This window comes from Dreissena polymorpha, chromosome 15, assembly GCF_020536995.1.
Source record: "Dreissena polymorpha isolate Duluth1 chromosome 15, UMN_Dpol_1.0, whole genome shotgun sequence".
NCBI classification, from domain to species: Eukaryota; Metazoa; Mollusca; class Bivalvia; order Myida; family Dreissenidae; genus Dreissena; species Dreissena polymorpha.
Window position 1 is genome coordinate 7,673,283 of NC_068369.1, and position 24,239 is coordinate 7,697,521.

At 34.9% G+C, this 24,239-nt stretch overlaps 1 protein-coding gene across 1 annotated transcript in view; it reads left to right on the top strand.

The window, feature by feature from the left end:
* LOC127860819 (calmodulin-A-like) overlaps positions 1 to 21,321 on the top strand; it is a 32,963-nt gene extending 11,642 nt beyond the window's left edge. Inside the window, exon 7 of the mRNA XM_052399109.1 lies at positions 20,953 to 21,321. Coding sequence (XP_052255069.1) covers positions 20,953 to 21,122 — 170 coding nt within the window. The 3' untranslated portion in view covers positions 21,123 to 21,321. The remainder of the gene's footprint in view (positions 1 to 20,952) is intronic.
* The last annotated feature ends 2,918 nt before the right edge of the window (positions 21,322 to 24,239 follow it).

Below are 24,239 nucleotides of genomic sequence, written 5' to 3' on the forward strand. Positions count from 1 at the left end.
TTCCAAACACACTGTTGTTCATCAACTTGAAGAAGTCTTTTTCAAAGTTGTTAGCTGCAGCTGTTCGCAATTTAGTGTTCAAGTCGATATATGTTTTTAACCAAGGGCTTTCATTAAACCTAATTCCTTTGTGAATTTTGGTAACTCTGAGCCCTAGCTTTTCATACTGCTGTAAGTTTTCATAATGTACTACATACTTGGTTTTGTTTTTCAAGTTTGGAATAAGCTTTTTAACTTTTGATCCCTTAGGTATAATGTTTTCAGGGGCTAATGGATAGTCATTATGAAGATTATGTAATTCATCAGGATATTCCAAGTCAACTTCTAAAATACACCCCTGTCCTTCTGTGCATGAAATGTTTTTCCAATCGTTAAGCTCATTTTCATTCATCCACTTAAACCCCCCGGTTGGAAGTGGCTTACTCATCGCGCACCCGTAGAGATTGTTAGCATCCAGATAAATGATAAACGATGAGTCTTTGCTTTCATCATAATCATTGCCCATATACTTATTGTTTCCAATACCAAGACGCGTTGAAATTGTACTAACCCCACCTCGAATACCTTGCTTTAACATTAGCAACACGTCATAATCGTTTATAAGCTCAAGTTTTACCTTTGTCAACTTAAGACACGCATCCATAGACAGTCCTGGCGCTGTATAATACCATGCCGGATCTAGTTTATAGTATTTATTGCTAGCATCTCTGAAGTTTTCGAAAACGTCGGCTAGCAGCAAGACATCACTCTTTATGTAGAGTTCAAGGTAGTCTCTTATTGATTTACAGCCAAAAGCCTTCCATACTTTGTTTACAAATTCATAATCATCATTACTAATAGCCTCACCCGAGAGCTTTGAGTAGAATGCTTCCTTTGGGGGCAATGACGTTTCTGCGAGTTTTTCAACAGAGCTCACATAATCATATGGAAAGATGCCCTTTTGTTTCAAGAGTGTAAACTCATTACCGCTATAGACCTTAGCCAATTCATGAAACTGATCATCGGTAAGATTTCCTGATAAATCATCCAAACTCGATCGCATAAACCTATAGGTATCGATAAACCTAATATCACGATAAATAGGCTTTTTCCGTCCTTTTTTGTTTGTATACGTGTCAACAACAACCTTTTTACAGAACGAAATATACTTTTCCTCGTTATTTGGAATGCAGCTAATTCGTCCTCCAATACTTAACTTTTTAATAAATAGATGACAGTCATATCCAGAAAGATTGTGTAGTAATACAGGAATAAATTTAGGGATTTTATACCCTAAATTACACTTTGAATGTGCCGCTCCTCTAAACTTTCCTGTCAAGTGACAATGATCGCGAACCTTTGTATAGCTATCAGTGTTGCCTTCTAACCTAAACTCGCCTTTTTCACCTTCGCATATATGACATGTGGTCGCAGCATCGTATTTAGCTTGATCATCTTTTGTGAATATTATTTCCTTGGAAAATTTAAATGTGTTGTAAATATCCTTAGTGGTTTGTTCAACAGAGTTAACAAATAATTGCGCGACATCATCTGTTTGATTCTTAGCTGAATACACAACAGGCTCTCGACTATACAATGAGCCATCAAAGCATACCACGTGATAGCAAAACGCGCAAGGCGTATGCTTCTGGAACTTGTGTGTAAACGACGTCGCAGGATTCGGATTACAAGAACTAATAGGCTCGATAAACGATTCGAAGTCTGCATATATTACAAACGGAACCCTCATTGATCTACAGTAATGCTTGAAATACTCTGTGGCTCCCTCTGCTGGCATCACTATTTTTTGTGCGCCGTGTAATGAACAATATTCATTGTGTTTTTGAAGACCCTCAACTGTTCGATAACCTGTTAAGCACCTTTTACAATAATACATTTTATTGTGACTGGTTTCAGTTCGTCCCGAAGCTAATTTGTTAAAATTTTTAATCAAGCAATAATGTTTTGTTTTTCCATTTGAAATCAGCAATAAATCAATAGCCTTTTCACTTTTGTTTTTACTTATTATTAGTGGGTAAATATCCTCTTCTTTAAAATCATAACCGAATATATTGATGCTCAAGTTGTTGTTTCTTTCAAATTTACTTATTACATTTTCATCCACTGCAACTGGAAATTTAATACCATCCCAATTTAACGACTTTGCGTGTTCCTTTAATTGTTCGGTTATTCTTTCGGAATGTTTTACAATAGGATTTAATGCTCTCGTGACGCACCACTTGAAACATTCGTCATCTTCATTCTTTATGTTAATAATTGCCTTTTTAGCAGCCAACTCTTTCGGCAATGGAATGTATGATTTACCTTTTAACGGCTTATACGTACCGGTGTTAATTTCCAGTCTAATGACGGACTTTAGCCTCCAATTGCTTCCCTTCATTTGAAAATTTGCAAACGATTCCAAAATCCTATCTACCATTTGGGTAAATAATTCAGCAACATCAGTTCCCTCCAATACTATTTCAGTTCTTGAAACAAAGGGTATTTTTTCGATTACACCAGTTTCATGTTCCATAGAATGCCGCTCCATTTCACACACTAGCACTAGATTCATTTTTATTTGACGATGTTTGCTCATAAACGTTACAACTTCAGGTTTAACAATATCTAAAAATGTTGGAGCATCAGTTTTTTCAACCCCATCAATAACATATTGCCTTGCAAAACGTTTAAGTGCAGTTTTACTTTCTTTAATTACTATGGCACTTTCACTAATTTTAATTTCACGTTCACTTCTTTGCTGCTTCTTATAGTAATTATTATAAATAGATTCGACTTCTGCTTTAAACGCATTAGCCTTTTCGCTTATTGCTTTTCTTAAAGGCTCTGGTGTATGTGTAATAATCCAATCATAGCTATTTTTTGCAGCTGTCTTTACAGGTTTAACAGCCCAATCATAGCTATTTTTTACAGCAGTCTTTACAGGTTTAACAGCCCAATTAAATAACCTATTTATCATAGTAGGTTTTTTAGCTGGTTCAGCCCTTGTATCCTCCCTCGCATTTTCCCATACATCATTATCCCATGCATCCTCCCTTGCATTTTCCCATACATCATCACCCGAATCCTCATCGTTGTGTCCGCTCAGCCTCGCTATCAACTCAGCTTTTGTGAGCTTCGCATATCCGCCCAGACCCTGATCTTTTGCGGCTTTCTTCAACTCTTTTACAGTTTTGTTATTCATTTTATATATATAAAAAAAAATATATAGATCATTTCAATTTTTTTATAAGCATGTGTTTTGCTTATAAAAACATGACCTCATACCTCATTCCATTTACCACTTGTCCGTTGTTTCTCTTTTTTATATTACAACCAAGCGCTTTTATTGCTTGGTATTTTGAGTTATAGGTTGTTTCCTCACCAGTTTCAACATTCGTTAACTTAACAATTACTTTAGGCGAAAACTGTATAGGTCTGCCCCGCCGTCTTTTTTCATTAGGTTCTGGTATAACAACATCTTCTCGTTTCCAATCTAGTCCGTTTTCCTTTGCAATTAACATTAACTCCATTATACTTTGATTAGTCGTAGCAGGAACGTTAATACTTTCGAGCATTTTAATTAATACTTTCTTTGTGTACTTCATTTTTTTTATATAAAAAAAAAAAACTTAAGCTAATTTATTGTTTTATTATTTCATTACTATATACATTTTAGATCCGTCAGAGGTAAATTTTATCATTTGGTCGGAAATAACAACTGCGTACGCTTCTGTATTCGCCGGCACATTCTGGTGGAATGTTGCCTGGATTTGCATTTCTACCGATGCATATTTTAACCGCTCACTTTGTTTGCTGACATCAAACACCATAATAGGAAACAGGTCTTTGAAATCCATCGGTGTAATGTTACTCTGTGTTACCAGCGGATCCATTCCATAAAACTTTTCGCTAAATCTAGCCGCTTCATAGTAAGCTCGTGAGAATTTTTGGTTTGGAAAAGATAAGTTGTAATCAGCCTCAGGGTATCGTTGATTGTTAACAGTCACGTACATGTTATGAAGATCGCAATGATCGAATATCGATGTATTTTTTGTTTGATTATTTTTGCGCTCAGTTTGGAATCCTACCAAAATGTATCGCGGTTTTTCGGTTGGTGTTCTAACACTTAGTCTCCAGTTGAACGATGTAGACTGTGGTACTGTAATACTTTCGCAATGTCTAGACCTAAAAGGAACGGGTACTGTTACCTTTGATTCAATTGATTTGTACAGTTGAAATTTTTCACTATCTGCAGGTAAAATCTGAGGCATAAACCATGACAATTTATCAATGCTTACTTTACCAGCAGCAGGAACTCCATCCACTGCACGTGCTCTAAAGATTGCGTCATCGTCTGATTTTCTAACAAGTGCGAGCGTATGTTTAAATCCATACACAATCTTGTCATAGTCATCACAAAAGCCGAAAATGTGTTTCAGCGGAACAACGAACGAGAATGTTCCCGCGGTGGTTGGCTTCTTAAGAAGGTATGCCTGCCTGATATCAAAGCCTTTGTTATCTGCTAATACAGCTGTTGTCGTCGTATCTTTAGTCCAAAGCTGATTGAGTCCTTGCGCTTTTGAAAACCCATCCGGATACTTTAGCATTCCAATCATGGTCGTAGCCTGTCCAGGATGATTCAACGATTCTATTTGTTGATCGGATAGCTTATACGTAATATTGGAAAACAAATGCATAAGCCCATTGTTTGTTAACGCTATTACGTCATCGTTTGCGTATGCATCCCCATTAGCTTTAGTTAGTTGACCTTCAATGAGTAGGTACGATTCCGCAGGATGAGCAAATACATCATACATCCCGATATCGATATTTATGGTACCCGGTGAATTTAAATTCGTACCATTTACAGACTCATACGCCTTAAACTCATATTTTTCAATGGATTCATCAACGGTTATAGCTTCTGTAAAATTTAATATTTCGCTCGACATTCTTACTTTTTATAAGAAAGAATAATTTTTTTTTAAGCCAGACGAAGACCGGATCCTGTGTTCAACCTTTTTACAAGATCTTGAATTGATATTGCGTTTGCCCTTGCGGTACCTTTCTTCACCCCGATGCCGTAACCCGCAAGCAAGTTGTTAATGTTTGTTTCTTTAATAGAACCCATATTTACGAGAGACGCTAACGCATCCCTCGATTCTTGCGTTACTTCGTGATTTTTTGGCGCATTATATCCATCAATTAAAGCTTTAGCTTTGGCTATAGCTACATCTTTTCCAACATCAATAGCTTTTAAACCAACTTCTTTTACAACCGACTTTCCGGCTTCGATAGCCGTTTTACCTATTTCTGTTTTCGATGCGCTACTCACTTTTGATGCCACCGTTTTTGCGACATTTGCAGCAGTTTTCGCAGCCGTTGATCCTACCATTCGCTTAAAGAAATTTGAGACGGTATCAAACATTCCAGAACCGCCGATAACGTATTTTTTTTTATACCTGCGTTTAACAATCATTTTTTAAATACGTAACATTAATTTTTTATAATATTCTTTGTCTATTACCGCTTGTCTCACCAGTTCATCTGCTATGTCTATGATTTCATTTTTTACTCCAGTATTACCTGCATTATAACTATTAACTCGTAATGTAAGCATTTCAACGAGTCTGTTTGGATCAGAAGGCATTAACGCTATTCCTTCTCCTTTTTTCTTGAATAAGTTCATTATTTTGGGTGTCTTTTTAGGTTTTAAATATTCTTCATAGATTGGTTTAATAATTTTTCTGTACTTTTCTCCTGAACTTGATTTAACCTTTCCCGTGTCAGGATTCACAATAGCATTGGTGTTTAGTAAAATTGTTTTGTAGGAGTCAATGTCTTGTGAAGTATATTTATCGGAATCAGGATATTTCGATGTTATTAGCTCCCAAAGTCCTTGGGTTCCATTATATTTTGTTTCTCCAACAATTATATCATCTCCAAATAGTTTTACCTCTGAATCTCCAATATAAAAAGCGCCACCTTTATCATACAGTCCAAATGTTTTATCGGTTAATTGTTTGCCCGCCATCGATCTCAAGTATTCAGTTGCTATTGAACCTAGTTCTATTAATGTTTCTTTCGGTCTTTTATCCTCTTCTGCTTGTATGCTTGGGTATTGAGGGAAAGTAATGGCATTTGGTGTTGTAGCTGCTAATGCTGCTGGCAGTGCTTGTATCGCACTTGACGTTGCTTCTTTTAACTCTCTTTGCGAATCGGTGATAGGTTTGTAAAGTTTTGTTAGTTCTCTGTGTTGATCAATGTCTCCTAGCTTTTCAGATAAAGAGTCTTGACGAATTTTATTTCTTAACATAAGATACTCATGCACCATGGTGTCCCTTTTTTCCGGATCTGTTATCTTTAAAAACGACATTTTTAAATAGAAATAATAATGTTTTTAGACGTAATTTGAGACGTAATTTTTGACGTGATTTTTAACGTTATTTTTAACGTGATTTTTAACGTGATTTTATACGTTAAAAATTACGTTGATTGAGAGGTGTTCGTCTGTTTTTCTCTCGATTTACTAAACATGTTTTGAAACGACAAAATTGCATCTTCACGTCCTTTCGCAATAAGGGACTGTTTTGTTTCCTCGTCTATACCTACTCTTATTTTAGATCTTATTTCTTCTTTCATCTGATTGAATTTGTCTAGTTCACTTAGAATCAGTGAGTATTCTTTATCGGAAATTTGATCGTCTGCCAATGCCTTTGATATAAGATCACTTATTGTGTTCAATTTTGCTTCTGCAAGTGTTTTAATTTTTTCGTGTTTTTCAGCTTTCATTAATAGCTTTTTATTGGTTTGACCTCCAATGATAGACAATAGTCCTATACCTATTGCAGCTCCCTCCATTGCTATTGCAACTGGTGCCGCAATGATTGTGCTCAATACTCCTATCCCCGCCGCACCTAGCACCATTGAAGAAACAACAAGAGCGTTGTCCACTCCTGCTATAACTCTCACTCCTCTGTGATACTTTTTAGACAAGTTTGCACGCTTGTCTCTTTCTGCGGCAATTTCTTTTTGAATTTCGTTTATCTTTTGAAGCCTGTATGACTGAGCAGTTCCTTCATCGCTAGTCGGTTCTGGAGGAGCCGACGGAACGGCAACTGGTGGTAAAGATGGATATAATTTAGCAATACATTTTGACTCTTTGTACTCCATTTTTATATTTGAAAAAATATTTTTTAAAGCAACTGATGTGTAACAAAGCATAAAGATTCACCTTCAACAATATTAACTGCATCCTTTGAGTTGTTTTGAATTGTAACAATTATGTCGTCAACAGATTCAGCAATAATTCCATCTAGTAAACTACATTTCTTTTCCTTTAAACTTTGTTTGAGCGATACCGAACAAACACCTTGAACTAGCCGTAAACCTATTTTTAATTTAATAGGAAGTGCTTCTTTCGGTTGAATAGTGAGCGATTGCTGCATCGAAATAATCCATTTACCATTCAGTTGTTTTGCAGGATGTGCAAGATTCTCGTGTGGCAGCCATTTAACTGCCGCTGGTGTTGGTCGTTTATGCTTGTGAATAAATTTGTGAATTGGTGGCATATATCTTTGCATTTTTATATATGTAAATATTTTTTATAAAAGCATCCCTAGTATTGGAATACTGCTAAATGGTGAATTAGGTCCTAGTAGCAATCCTGATCCTGCTCTCATGTACATTCCTTTTCCAGATTTAAGATACAGCCCCTGTCCTAACGAACTACCTTTCTTCCACGGAGCTAAATACAATCCTTTACCTGCTTGTATTACTTTACAACCGCTTCCGTTTTTCTTTAAATACAAAACACCCGATCCACTAATTTTGTCGACAACTTTACTACCGGCTGCGGCTCCAACGCCGGTTAGCAAACCGGTTGCAAGTCCTGGTAAAACGCTTGACATAAGAAACTTACCCGCGGTAGCCAACATCGGTAAAATAGCTCCAATAAATCCCCCTTCAACTGTTTTGTTGTGTTCTATTTGTGTTTTTGACATTTTAATCGTCACTCCTTTACCACTTTGGTAAGCTTTTGTCATTTTGTTAATCTGTGCTTGAGTGAGGGCTAGCATGTGTTCTCCAGATAAATCCTCGTGTGATAGGCGAATAGACACGGGAGCTCCTAATTGAATAGCTTTTTTGATTTTTTCTTTCTGACCTTCGCTTATATTTACTGATACATTTACGAAACGACTCATTTTATATATGATATATAAAAAAAGTTTTTTTTTACTTTTCTTTTATATGAAATTTAATAAAAATATTTTCACCACGCATATTTATAAGTTTTCCGTTCTGGTCGGTGAGTTTTGTCTCAATTGACGAAATTGTCGACAAATTAACTGGTAAATAAACCAAATTAGCTGGTGTTTCCATAATTTTATACCCGGGTCCAACCGAAGGGAAAAAGCTGTATATTACGTTTTCAGTCGAATTGTTAACATATGATGAGCTAATTATATCACTAGTTACTTTCAAGCTACTAATACTTAATATTTCGACAATATTTTCAGCCTCATTATATCCTGATGAGTATATTTTAGCATTAAAACCCAATAACGATCTTATAGAGTTTGCAGGTGTAAAGTCTATTTTATACTTTGGTGCTATATTTAGTACTGTTCTGAGTGTGTTGTCGTTCGGCTCTAGGGTTATATTGTACTCGTCCGTGTCAGATTTGTAATGATTATTCTCCTTCATTATTCGTTGAATGTAATCGCCTATATCATCCAATTCGTATGAACCTTCGGGAATATTTATATCAACATAATTTTTTCCGTCGTCATAGCTATAGCGAAAGTTATTGTTTGAAGAGTCTATATTTGGAAATGAATAGTAGGTCTCCAAACTAACTAGGGCCATTTCATATGTTTTGTCTACATCTAGTTGAATTGGTGGTCCTAAAGAAGTACAAATTCTTGAGCTATTACCCTGCAATATAATATAAAAAGAATTTTTCGGACTGGTATTAATTCTAATTTGTTTTATTTCCGCCAACATTTGTTCTAGTACTCGTTCCATTTTATATATATTTTTTTTTATTATTGAGGTATGTAAAAATAGTCAAATCCTGATCTATACTTACCATTATTTTTTTTACTAGTAAGATCTATAACAGCAAATCCATGAGGACGGTCCCAGGCTACTTTACAAAAATTTCTAAATTCTTCTTTTGACATATCAGTTGAAACGTGATCGTAGTAGATGTGATTAATATTTTTCATGTCCTGTGGAAACAAACACATAAAGTTTGCATTTTCACGTATTGTTTGTCTTGGAAGTTTAAAGTAGTTTTGTGCGAGATAAAAGCAGTCTACATTGCTGTGGCGTCCTCTTATGTAATAAGTTTCACATTTGTTTTGTTTTTCCAACTGAAGGTCGTCAAAAATCATTAAATTCTTTTTAGAGCTATTCAAGTCTCTAGGATCAGGTACATCATCAGACGTTTCAAAAAAATTACATTCAATATCAGCTGGCTTATCTAAAATTTTAGCCATTTCTTCAACTAAAAGAGCTGGTGAAACGTCATTCTCTATTATATAGTCTTGTTCGGCAAACAATTTCAGAATCTCTTCTTTAGGCAGCTTTTCTTCAAACGCTTTCTTAATAATTCTGTACTCCGGCTGAAATAGCGACTTGCCAAAAACTTGCAAGTTGTTGTAGTCTAACCAGCCTGGTTGAAGTAAAAGGTTTAACAATAGTATAGTTTTTCCACATCCGCTTTTACCAATAATAAGACCTCGTATTGATCTCGGTAAAAGTCTACTGTTGCATCTTTTTGTATTTACGTCATTCCACGAAAGATCTGTAACTTCCATTTTTAAATATAAATTATTTTTTCATAAAAAAAAATGTATTGTGTAAAGTGCAAAAGCAAAACTGAAACGGTTGATGTAAAAAATGTTGTCAGTAAGAACAATAAACCAATGCTTCGCGGAAAGTGCTCCGTTTGCGGTTGTGTTAAAACACAGTTTGTAAAAATGCATACTAAAACTGGCGGAGACTTGGTTTCGACGTTGAATAAGGTGACGAGTAAAGTCAAGCTTCCGTGGGCTAAATTTCCCGGTGAAATGCATATTCCAGGAATGAACTTTGCAGGACCTGGAACTAATTTAAACGAAAGATTAACTTCAACTGGCGCATATAAAGACTGGAGTAAACCAGTTGATCGAGTTGATAATGCCGCATACCTTCATGATTTAGCTTACCAACACTTTCCAGATACAGCAGGTAGAAACGTAGCTGATCAAATTATGCTTGAACAAATGGATGCTATTAAAGACCCAACACTCAGCGAAAGAATTGAGCGTAGTATAATAAAGCCGATAATATCTACCAAGGCAAAGTTTGGGTTGGGTTATAATGGGAAAAAAAAGTCGTGGCTAAAGAAATAAAATGGTCTGATCAGCTCGCAGTCGAACTGCATAGACCCGTTGTAAAACGTTTTAGAAAAAGAATAGTCGTTGCCCATGGCATTGATAACATTTGGGCTGCGGATTTAGTTGACATGCAAGCTTTTGCTAAGTTTAATAATGGTGTAAAATACTTGCTAACAGTTATTGATGTATTTTCAAAATATGGATGGATTGCTCCATTAAAGAGTAAAACCGGAGTTGAGGTTGCTGGAGCATTTAACAAAATATTTAAAAACAGACAACCTCAAAAGTTGTGGGTCGATAAAGGAAAGGAGTTCTACAATAAAAACGTTATGGCGTTGGGAGTCGAGTTGTATTCCACAGAAAACGAAGAGAAAAGTTCCGTGGTAGAGCGATGGAACAGAACAATGAAGGAAAAAATGTTCAAATACTTTTCAGCCAACTCTACCAAAAAATATGTTGATGTCTTAGATGAAATGGTCAATGACTATAACAACACAAAGCATTCATCAATCAAAATGACACCTGATAATGCTAGTGATAAAAAAAATGAAAGTGTTGTTTGGGTAAATTTGTACTCCAAACACCCACAAAAGTACGGTAAGCCAATATTTGAAGTCGGCGATAAGGTAAGAATAACTAAGAAAAAGGGAATATTTGAAAAAGGATATACACCGAGATGGACTGAGGAGGTGTTTACAGTGTCACAAGTTCAATATACAGATCCGCCAACGTATAAAATCACTGATTACAATGATGAGGAAATACAGGGTACGTTTTATGAACAAGAACTTCAAAAAACAAGTCAAGAAGTATATAGAATAGAAAAAGTTATTAGAAAACGCGGGGACAAGTCGTTAGTCAAGTGGCTTGGATATCCCGAATCGTTTAATTCATGGGTTGACAATAAAAACCTAATAGACTTGTAATAGTCATTTTCATACCCAAGTGAGGGTTTGGAAATGGACCTTAATCCTTTTTAAAATCAAGTACAGGATGATTTTTATAGAGACAACTGTTTTTCTTAGATTTTAAACGTATAGCTTTTCGAGTATTCATTCTTTTTTGATCATGTTGAAATTTTTGTAAAACTTTATTTAAATGCTCATTTGGTGGGGGTGGATTTTCAATTTGCTGAATACGCCGTTGAATCAATTCTTGTACCGTTTTGTCATCCATTTTATATAGTAAAAAAAATACTAAAGTCATTTTCATTTTTTTTTTTTTTTTGTAAAAATCACGAATAATGGTAGTGGTCAAAAGTCCTCGAGCCGCCGCGTTTGCGAATGGGATGCCGCCCCGAGCTTGACTTTTCGGAAATATGTAATATCTTGAAAAAGATATTATACATTTATATATATAGAGAATTTCCTGGGGGATATATAATATCTTGAAAAAGATATTATACATTTATATATAGAATTGCCTGGGACACGGATGGGAAACGGATGGGAAACGGATGGAAAACGGTTGGGAAACGGTTGGGAAACGGTTCTGTCCCAGAAGCCTAATTTTCCCTCTACTGCTAAATAGTAATACCCAAAATGGAAGACATCATGATTGCCTTAACTAATGTATTGAGTTGCTACGCGTTTACTTTTTTTACGTTTTGAGTACATTGTATTTAAAAGTGTATGACATTCGTTTTCTTACAATGCACGGCGATATTTTTGAAAAAAAAAGCTGAATATTTAGATAAAACAGTTTTTTTTTCAAATATAAAAGAAAATAAATTGCGCGTGATTTATCTTTATCGGTCAGTTAAAATTTTGGACGTATGCTAGTATGACTTGGCCGTCAAGGGACAACTAAACATACGTACAAATAACGAATACATGGTACGTACCGAGGAGGAAACATTTATTCAGGTGAGGATCAGAAAAAGAAAATAAGGCCAGCTTTAACTAGCTTATAATTGTCTTCTTTGGCCATACCGGATACACTTTCTTCAAAATGGCATCTACCCTAATGATAATGAGCTCGCACTGTCGGCCATCTCAAATACAACAATGGAAATTAACAATTCAACGGATAAGAAACTTGGAATTTACATTAGGCCGAAATTTACATTAAGTTAAGCGTCTATGGATGATAATGTCTACCCCTTGTTTTTCGATTTCTTATCCTTCATATTTAACAATTCATTTCGAAAAGTTAGGACATAGCCAAGACGTTTTCTTTTCATGCAAACTATCCTTTATAGAAACATGATTGTTGTCACAATAAATCCATTGTAATTATCCACTATGTTTTTCACATATCGTTTCAAATACATAATGAATTTATTTAAACCAATGCGGCTGAAAACAAATCGTATGATCTTTTAAACATGACGCGTTTAAATGTAGCTGAACACACACGTCGTGTTTTTATTGAGAAGTTCGGTAGGCTCTATATGTCGTTTATAGCTTAATTTTGTATTTGATATTTATACGCATGCGTATGTGTGTAGACGTGAAAATCGTAGCTGTGACAAAATGTTAAAATTCAAATGGATTCACTGCAATGAAGTGAGTAAAACTTAGACTTATATGAAGCGAAACATTTTTGCTAAATGTCTCCAAAGAAAAGTAAAAACTCAAAAGACGGCAAAAAGGAGGAAAATTTGAGTTCTAAACGAAAAACAATATCACCTATTGAAACTAAACAAGTGAGCACGGGATTCTCCCACATCAAAGCCTGTCAAACAGGTTCGAATTCTAATGTAAAGAACGACGACGAAGCGAAACGTGTACACAGGTCAACTACTCCAACGCACTTTACATTTTGTAGGACAGTTAACAGTTCGCAATATCATAACCCTGAATATAATTGGAATATGAATTTTCCGGGAGCTCCACAATATGGAACGCAGTTTGGAATCGCATCCCCTTCCTGCAATCAATTCGGCACTTTCAGTCAAAGCAGTCAGGTACCTCCGATGTGGGCATCCGAAATGATCGAGAATATTTAAAAAAATCAAAACGCATGTATCAAAAATCGGTAAGATTGAAGAACGCATGAACAAAATAATCAAAAGAGTTGAATTTCTCGAAGAAAAAGTAAATTCCATTGAAACAAGTCGAAATTTCTTTAACGAACAATTTGAAATGACAAAGAAGACGTTAACGGAATCAAAAAACCAAATCAAAGAGTTTCAAGAAAAGGTTACGAAAATCGAAGATACATTACACACATATGACAAGAAAATCACCCAAATTGATGAAGCTACCGACAAACTTGAATTCCATAGCTTACGAGAAAATCTTCTTTTTCATGGTATTGCGGAAACGTCAAGCCAAGAAAACTGTGATGATATTGTTAAAAAGCTAATTAAAGAAGTTCTCCACATCGACAAAAATATCATCCTTGACAGAGTCCACAGAATAGGTCAGAGTAAACCATCCAAAACGAGACCTATTGTAGCAAAGTTCCATCTTTACGAAAATCGAGAGCTCGTGCGAAAAACAGCCATTGAGCGGAGCCAAGACCTGAACGCACTACATCAAGGCATCGGTATCCAGCAAACGAGGGGGCCGTAGAGAAAAGACGCAACAAACAGCACTTGGTAGACCGGAAAAGAGCAGCCGGTAGAACAACAAAATGGGCGGGACCGAAACTACTAGCCAGAGGAGCGGACGGAAACTTCCGGGAAGTTAATATGTAGGACACAGAGAAGTTCAAAATCATCTCGTGGAATGTGAACGGACTCAATAGAAAAATAAATGACTGTGATTTTCTACAAATAATTGGCGATTACGACCTTGTGATATTAAGTGAAACTTGGACAAGCAAAACGCAATCAACTAACATCGAAATTCAAAACTATCTCAGTGAACCCATTTATGGACATAAATCATATGGGATAAAAAAAAGGTCGTCAAGCCGGAGGTATTTCAATTTATTATAAAACCTCATTAAAAAATAAGATAACTGTTGCAGAAAAAGATAATTATGCAATAGTATGGTTGAAATAAGATCAATCGCTGTTTGATTTTGATAAAAATGTAAACTTATGTTGTACATACATTCCTCCTATCACTTCAAAAGTATTAAAAGACACAGACTTTGATTTTTTTGAGGTAATAGAGAAAGACATCGAAAAATATTGTAATTTAGGCCAAACATACATTGTTGGAAATTTAAACTCAAGAACTGGGAATTTATCAGACATATTAGAATATGACAAACGTTTAGATGACGATACCACTTTAAATACAAACAATCCATACTTCACGCCCACGAGTTTTCCTAAACGCATGAATCAATATCATGTGATTGCCATTCAAGGTCGCGCTTTGATCTCCATGTGCAAAACCACCAGTCACATTATAGACGAGTTAACGCGTGACGTCACACGCACCTGCAAAGCTTAGACTCCGCCCACTGGTTGGCAAAAAGAGGTGGAATTCATATAAGCGCATATAGAGAAGGTTGACATAATCGTCGTTTTTATTGATAATCATGAACTGTATCAAATATAATTTTACTATTTATGTCCGAATAAAACATAAGCATGCGCGGAAATTCATTTTTGGAACGATATAAAAGAAGATATTTGTCCGAAACGGATTAACAGGAACATGTGTCTTTATATGTTAGCCAGTTTAATCATTATAATGCAGTGCTTTATAACTTTAAATTTAAAATACTGTTCAATATTACTGCTTCACAATTGATGTATTTAACGCGGGTACCGACAAATGTAAACTCGGCAATTTAGTGTAAAGATTTACGTTCTTGCAGTGCACGTAACACCATCAAGAAACCAAGCAATAACAATTGATAAACAATATTTGCGTAAAATAAATTAAATAAATATATATATATATATATATATATATCATAAAATGCTAGATTGTTACATGAATCACTCCTTATTACTTGTTAAGAGATTTCAATATACATGCAAAGATAGTTCAATTTGCACAAGATGCAGGTTTTATTTCCATTTGTATATTAAATTTATTAATATTGTAATCCAATGGAAACGAAACGAAAATTCATTCTATGGAAAAGAAAATTACAACAACATTTAACGATTGTAATGTATTCCGTTTTTTATGGCTTTGTTTTATAATTGATTAAATGCGCCTCTTATAATACACTTTCGATCGCTGATGAGCTATAATAATATCCACACCGTGTATAGTTATAATCAAATTAATATATGTTTTATAAGTTTTGAAATATCATTTTTTAAAGTCTTACTATAAAAAAGAATACGGCTAATTTATTGTTTTGTTGTGTGGTATTGTCAGTATTTAGTCTTCCGACCACGTTTACTCTGATGCTAATAACTAATTTGTATTTTTATAAAGAGGAAATTATATATATGAATATACATTTATTGGTACTAAATATGATATATTTGCACTGTTGTTTAAGAGTTGTAATGCTTATTTCGGATTTTTTATCGTTTAATTGACTAAACAAAAGCCCTTTTTACACGTTTTACGTGACTGTAACCAGTGTTTTGCAAACCAGTCAGTGCGCATGCGCGGAAAATCCCGAATGTAAACAATAACAATTAACTCGTCTATTGCCAACGGTCGATTAGCACAAGATAAGCATGGGAATCACACTTTCAGTTCATCACGTGGCCTCAGTGTAACGGATTATTTATTAATGCAAAAAGATACGCTCGATCGGAATTTTGTTAAAGAATTTGAAGTTCTAGACTGGACAGAATTTTCTGACCATGCAGCTCTATATTTTAGTTTAAATATGAAAAATTACCCCAAAAGACACAACTTAATATTTATGAATCTAATACAACAGAAACTAAAAAAATAGTGTTTGACGAATCTAAAATTAATGAATTTAATACGTTAATAAAAGATACAATTCAAAACTTGAATACAGTGTTTGATGAAATTAAAACAGTAGATGAGAAAACAAGTATTTTGACTAAATATCTTCAGGAAAACAGTGCATGTATATTCGGAAAAGAAATAAAAAAAAAAATCCGCACAACAGGCAACATAAAAAACCAGAATGGTTCGATACAACCTGTAAAAATGCCAAAGATAATTTCAAACACGCGAAAAATGCTTTTAAAAGTAAAACTGATGAAAATAGACACAATTTTATTCAGCACAGAACAAAATATAACGATTTGCGACGAAAAGCAAAATACCGCTGTAGAGTCAAAAAAGGGGCACGGTTAAACAATATAGCTAAAACACAGCCTAAACAATTTTGGAAAAATATAAAAAAAATGTCATAAACAACATATGAATATTCCCGACAACATCAATATACAAAACATGTATGAACATTTCAATAATTTATATACTAATGATATGAACGACATGTCCAATGAAAACATTGACAATATCCATGACAACACTAGCAACAGCGAAACAAATGATATTCTTGACTCTCCGATCACAGAAAATGAAATGCAACAAGCATTATCAACACCACAGAACGGAAAATCAAGCGGAGCGGACCCGCTGAAATAATCAAAGCTTCATACACCATAATAAAACCGCATCTGACACATATATTCAATAACATGTTTGAAAGTGGAAATTACCCGAAAGATTGGGGACTAGGTTACATTACACCAATTTATAAAAGTGGTGACCCAAATCAAGCAGAAAACTATCGCTGAATAACCCTAAATAATATAATATCAAAGATTTATTGACAAGTATTATTACATCGAATAGCCAAATGGTGCGAATTGAACAAATCAATATCTGAATTCCAATACGGATATCAAAAAGGCAAAAGTACGGTAAATTGTATTTTTATACTTTACAGTCTAATAAATAAAGTACTGTATTCGGGCCAAAAATTATTCTGCATTTTCATTGATTATGCTAAATGCTATGATAGCATAAATCGTGCACTATTATGGCAAAAACTGATATCGCAAAAAATTAGTACCAAGCTAGTATCCGCGTTTCGAGCTATGTATACTTCTGTTAAGGCAGCCGTTAAAATAAAATCACAAATATCCGATCATATAATATCCAGAGGCGTATCCAGAAATTTGTAAGAGGGGGTGCTCAAACGGGGAGGGTGCGGGAGGGGTGTCGCCTCACGTCGTCGAAACTTTTTTGCAATCGCACCTTGAAATGATGCAATTTCCTGCTATTTATCTAATCAGCATTTTGCATGATTAAAGTGCATGTAAAAGAAACAAGCAATTGAGTTCAGACCCCAAGTGTGACAGACACACAGGGTAAATCAAATGTCTCTTAAACCACTAAAGTCTTTATCGAGAATTTTTTTAACAGTGTTATATGGGTAGACCTCCTATTTAAATGATTTAGTTTCATACAAGCAAAGCAATTATTCATTTTTGAGTCATTTTTAATTTCAAAAACTATGGATGAACATCAAAGCAGTTAGCCCAATTTGTAAAAAATCAACAACAAATGAATTGCCATTCACCAAGTGCGCTGTTGAATTTCACTGGCAATAACTTGTTACTCAAAAGGAATATCACTCTCAAGAGCTAATAACAGGGTTTTTTTCCTTCTTTGTGACCTGCGGAAAAACGGCCCTTTTCCCATGGATTTTTTTTATCCCTCTGCACGTAAATTTTCCCCCAGACTTCATTCCCCGACCCCCCCCCCCATTTTTTTAAAAACTTTAAATACATAAGTCAACCTGATCCAGTGTAGAAAATACAACATATTGCATAATCAAATTATCTGTTGCCTTGCATTTGTTTTAAAAACAGTACAATATGTTAAATTGATTATTTCAGACTTTCCTTATTTCCCCAAAAATCCGGCATTTCGCGTGATTTTTCCCCCCAAATTTCGGCATTTTGCGTGATTTTTTCCCCTCAAAAAAAGCCAGGCCCTTTTCCCCAAATCAGATAAAACCCCTGAATACCAACTAAATTCATCAAAGAAACTTACCGAAAAATTAATGATGATTGTCCATTGCGTTCGTCGAAACACTTTAATTGCTACAAATTAATATATTGTTTTTTACAGGTCCCATGTTGCAGCTATTTGTAAACATTTACCTATAGCTAAATGTATTGATGAATTTCATTAGTTGAATGTATCTCCTTCAGCCAATCAAATAGTGCAGTTTATCACTTTACAATCAATAAAGCGTGCAGTTTAGCTGGCTAAGGTGAGATCATCTGTACACATGCCTGGGAGCTAATCACACAAATCGACAGCTGTTTATGGCTCTATTAGGGGCATATGATAGGAAATACACAAGTGGATTGAAACTGTAAGGGGCTCTTTTTTCAAACATCATATCTAGCCAGACAGCTGGGGGGGGGGGGCTTTAGCCCTCTAGCCCCCCACCTTAATACGCCTCTGGTATCCAACACAGGAGTAAAACAAGGAGACACGTGTCCAAGCATACTTTTTTTAATGTTCGTCAATGATATGGTAGAGAACATAAATTCAAACCTCGAAGGAATTATAACGATTAACGACATTAAGTTTTTCTTGTTATCATACGCAGATGATCAAGTTTTATTTTCGACATCACCAACATCATTACAATCGATGTTGAATGACATTGAAAATAACTGCACAGTGTCTCACCTTAAAATTAATACACGTAAAACAAAGGTCTTGATCTTTGAAAAAAGTAATCGCCATACAAATTACAACTTTTACCTCTACGGGGAATTACTAGAAATAGTGACATCCTTTAAGTACTTAGATATAACACTATTTAAGAATGGTTACTGGTATAAAACAGCCGAAACACTAGCAGAACGCGGAAATAGACCTACAAAAACTTTTCACTATTATAAATCAATACGAATTCTCAACACGTTAACAATCAAACTTATTTGATAAACTAGTCACACCAGCCCTACACTATTCAGCAGAAGTATGGGGATTTACGAAAGGTAAAGAAATCGAAATAATACATACAAAACTACTTCGAAAAATCTTAAAAAGTAAACAAATCTACAAATCTAGCAGGTATGTACGGAGAATTAGGACGATACCCGCTATTCATAATACGCAAATTACATATATTCCGCTATTGGTTAAAAATACTTAGATCGAGTGATAACAGTATCACAAAAACAATATATTCTGTGATATTTAACGATGCACAACAAAATACCACACACAACCATCGAAATTGGGCGTCACACATAAAAAACACTCTTGACGAGCTTGGGTAAGCAATATATGGGCGGATCAAACAACTATCATAAATCAAACCGATCAAACATTCATCTATAATACAATTATACAACGTTTATTAGATAACTTCAACCAAGCTGGTATAGTGAGATAAATAATTCCCCTAGACTCATGAGCTATTGTAGATTTAAAAACACATTTGAGTTAGAACCATATCTTGATTTTATAACGAATAAGAAATACAAAACTTCACTAACACGATTTCGATTATCGTCACATAAATTAGAAATCGAAAGAGGTCGTTATAGTAAGATACTACGCGAAAATAGAAAATGTAAGTTTTGCAACGGACACGCTATAGAAAACGAGTATCACTTTCTACTTGTTTGTCCTTTATATAGAGAAATTAGAAAGGAACATTTAAAACCATATTTTCAAAGGTGGCCAACGTTAAATAAATTTGACTTTCTAATGCAGTCGGCAAATAAAAAAGACATTATAAACCTTGCTAAATATATTTTTAATGCTAACGAAATGCGTAATAATATAGACCAGCAGTTATAATTGTTAACTTTTACAAGACATAGCCATGTTAAGTGATTTTTCATTGAATATGTTTATATAATTTAGATAATTCTACAATTTCCTCGTGTTACAGTTGATGATATTTTTTAATTGAATATGTTTATATAATTTAAATAATTCTACAATTTCCTCGTGTTACAGTTGATGATATAATAATATTGAATCAATATATTGATATTATTATACACACTGCGTAACTTTCTGTTTTGTGGCAAAAAAGCATTGTATTATGCTTATATGCTAATAAAGAATGTTGTCGTTGTTGTTGTTGTATTTTTGACGTTTCCAGTCTCGGGCTTACGTTGTATAACGGGTATGGTTGTGTGCTTTGTAAGTGAATACATAACGTGTATTATTTTCGATCCGATTAACGAGATAAGCCGACGGTTCTTTTGAGTTTCTTTTTGTGCCCAAACTGTGCCACTACAACCTTTATGAAATTTATATGTTCGGTTACAACACATATTTTTTTCTGGAAGTGAGCTTAACTTTTTGATAATAATTAAATAGAACTAAGAATTTATTTATTGTTCGCACGTGTAAACTTTATAGAGCCACCGCTTTATTGAGTTAATTATACATGTATAGTTGAACGGTGTTGAAGATATAAGACTGCTCCCAAATATATATGTTATCTCTTTTTATAATGTATAAGCTCTGAGAAACGGCGCTTAATGCATATGTGTAAAGTGTCATCCCAGATTAACCTCTTCAGTGCACACAGGCTAATGAGGGACGACGTTTTACGATTTTATAAGAGTGTTCATTTAAAATAAGTATCTTCAGCGAAAATCCCTTTAGGTTGAAGTGTCGTCCCTGATGAAAATGTGCGGACTGTATAGGCTTATCTGTGACGGCAATTCACGAACATGCAATAAACAACATTTTTCCAGAGCGAGGCTCAATTCATGTACACATGCATATTTCAGAATTCATCGCCTGTGTGTGTTCAGACTCCGACGAGAACGACGAGCCGGAAGCGACCCGAGAGTCGGTAAACCTTGATGACACTGACGGGCGGAAGGGGTCCGGCGACGGGAGCGCCGGCGCATACGCGTCCGACGAGCAAGACGACTCAGACGACCTTGAATGTTGGTAATGCAGATGGCTGTCATGGATCCAGGTTTATCAATAAAAGGACGGAGAAGTTTAAGAAACTGCGAGAAAACGATTAATTTGTTTATATGTTTTCTGACATGGTACTCGATGAGTAATGAACAAGCCATACATTAATTGAAATCATATATTATGTCATGGTATTTGCTGAAATTCTTGAAGAATACAAAGAATCACAACTCGATCTTTTTACTATTGCTTTAATAGCGAGATGATAAGGTTTGATCACGACACTCTGACATGCGTTTGGGCGTCCTGATGAAAAGTTTTGAACATTTCGAATAGTTTCTCAATTTCCTTTTAAATGTTCATGACGATGTACATACATGACGATGTTTTTGACGGTCCTCTACTATACATTTGCATCTGGTTCCGATTATACCAATTTAAATATCGTTGACATAGCATATTCTGTAGTTTAAAAAGTGACGCCTGAATGGCAGTTTACACTTCATATTACATCCTTAGATGTGTCGCATATGTTATTTTTTCATTATGATTGCATAACAGATTTGTAATATTTTGAATATTGCATATGTATTTGTTTGCAATCTTGAAATAAAATGTGTTGATTTTTTTTTCATTAACGTAAACATGTGTATTTCGTATTAATATTCGCTTTCTAACTCGACTTTACTGGCTACGAATTTTCTTAGCGAGAGCTGTAATTTTGCGACCCCACTAAGACATTTCTTTTCGAGTAAAGTAGATATATAGAGCGAATATTAATACGAATTAAACGCTTATCACTTGCTTGATGGAAAGTGATCGGCATTTAAAAAGAAGTAATACAGTTTACACTACGGCGAAAAATACCTGTCTCAGAATGGACGTCGCCGCCTTGCTTGAATACCCCTCTGTAAAAGACACAACCCCCTTGTTTTGCAAAGCGGTTGCGTTAAAGTATGTTTTATCTTAATATAATTATTGCGTTCAATTGTTATACTGATACAAGAGTGATTTATTGCATTTAGTTTTTAACATATGTTTTGTTTCTGCTTGTAAAACGGTTTTTATTGTCTGCGTACGTGTCATCATGTGACTATTCTGGTTGACGTTAGTAAATGGATATTAAACATCAATTGATTTTGTAAACCATGTGCCCCCACCCCACAACCATACCAAAATAAAGTGAAACTCCTGAACGCGGTTGAAAACTTTTGACAGCCACACATTATGTAGTTCGACCATATGACCTTGATAAAAGGATTTAATTACGGAATCCGGAAAGGGCCAAGTTGATTGTCGCGTGTCGACCTTCGAGGTCGACGCACGACATTCAAGCGACATTCAAGCGACGCACGATATGACACTCGACATTCATGCGACAATAATGCGACAATCAAGATTTGAGTGTCGCATATCGCGCTGGGTTTAAGAAAAAAAAATATTACAGAAAATCTTGACTGTCGACTGAATTGTCGCGCGTAGTATCGTGCGTCGCTTGAATGTCGCTTGAACGTCGTAAATAACACAATTTACAAACATGCATGGCCAATCTTATAGATTTGTAATAGACATTTTACAATGATGTCAATTGACAGTCGTTCCGAAATGCTACGGACAATTACGGAAATTTACGGCGTATAACGGAAATTTTCTGTTATAGCAGAATTTTTGCCCCTTTGTGTGATATTTGCTACTGAACCGGAAATAACCGCGTGTTTGTAGACGTAACTTTTTTTGTTAATGACAAACCATAATTTTTGTACAGTCATTTACCTTCAATAACCAAAGAAATTCTATGGATATATTTCAATATATGCTACTAATACATGTATGCAGAGCTCTAGATAAGACGCTTAAAGTCGTAAAAAATGATTTAAATTTAGTAAAAAAGTAGACTTGAATTCTGTGCGTCTGGTTACACATTGAAAAAATAAAATAAGAATTCAAAATTTGTAAAACTCGTCTAGGCCCTCATTAAAATTATGAAATCAGCAGCAGTTTCACGTTATTATGAATTACAGACCTTCTTTAATACAGTCGAAAAGCCAAACGTTTTCCATAATCTGGTCCTTTTTTCGCAAAAAGTCTGCTGTAACCCGGAAATTGTCATGAGCTCTTCTTAGACTATAAACCTAAATGCTGATGTGTCAAAAATTATACTGACCGGTAAAAAGGAATTAATAATACACTTTAAGGCTGGATTTTTTTAATAGAGTGTAAACCAAGATTTTGCTGAAAAAGTTAGCTGGAACTCTGCATGAATGTTGAGAGGAAATCCATTACATAATTTCAAATTTACTAGAGAACACGTATATTGCACCACGTAAAATGTTTTAAAACTATAACATTGAAGTGCACATATAAACATTATTATAGATGGGTAGATTTTTCGTGTCAATCTTTTTCACCAATGAAAGAGCTGTTGGTCATTTGGAAGTCATGCTATGCTGCTTCAAGTACATATAGATGTATGACGTTATTTACAATAAGCAAAATAAAACACTAGGTATTTGCCAAGATTCATAAGAGTCAAATATATACGAGAAGTAAGAGCGTAATCGTGCGCAGCGAGACTTGCTCATATAGAATTGAACCTCTTATTGCTTTCTTTCGAAATAATTTCATGCCTCCGAACTAACATGAAATACGCCCGGTGTTTTTTTATATGCGGATTAATGCTCCGTTTTAGATCCATAATTAATGAACGCCTCAATATTTTCAAAAATTAACACCGGATTAATGTTCACCGACGTTTTTTCATACAGATTAGTTATAAATGTTATAGAGCTGAACAAATAAAATACATTAAGCCCCGTTTTCCCGGCACACGCGCTTGACATACACTTAAAAAAAAACGCTATACCAATTCCAGAACTTATGCACTTAATTGATTGTAAACAATGACGGTTGAAATCCTTGCGTGGGAATTTTTCTGGTGTCCAAGAGCGACGTCAACGTTCATGTCTTTCATTCATAAATATATTTGCGTCGGGTGTCAAAACCAGCATCACCAACACATCAGCTCCGTTATGTCCAGAATAAAATACATGTATATTTTCTTGAGTACCAACTGCAACTTACAAATATCAAAACATTCACGGCAGTCAATTTCTTGTGTAGGCCTTCTGGCCTTAATTGCAATAATAAACGT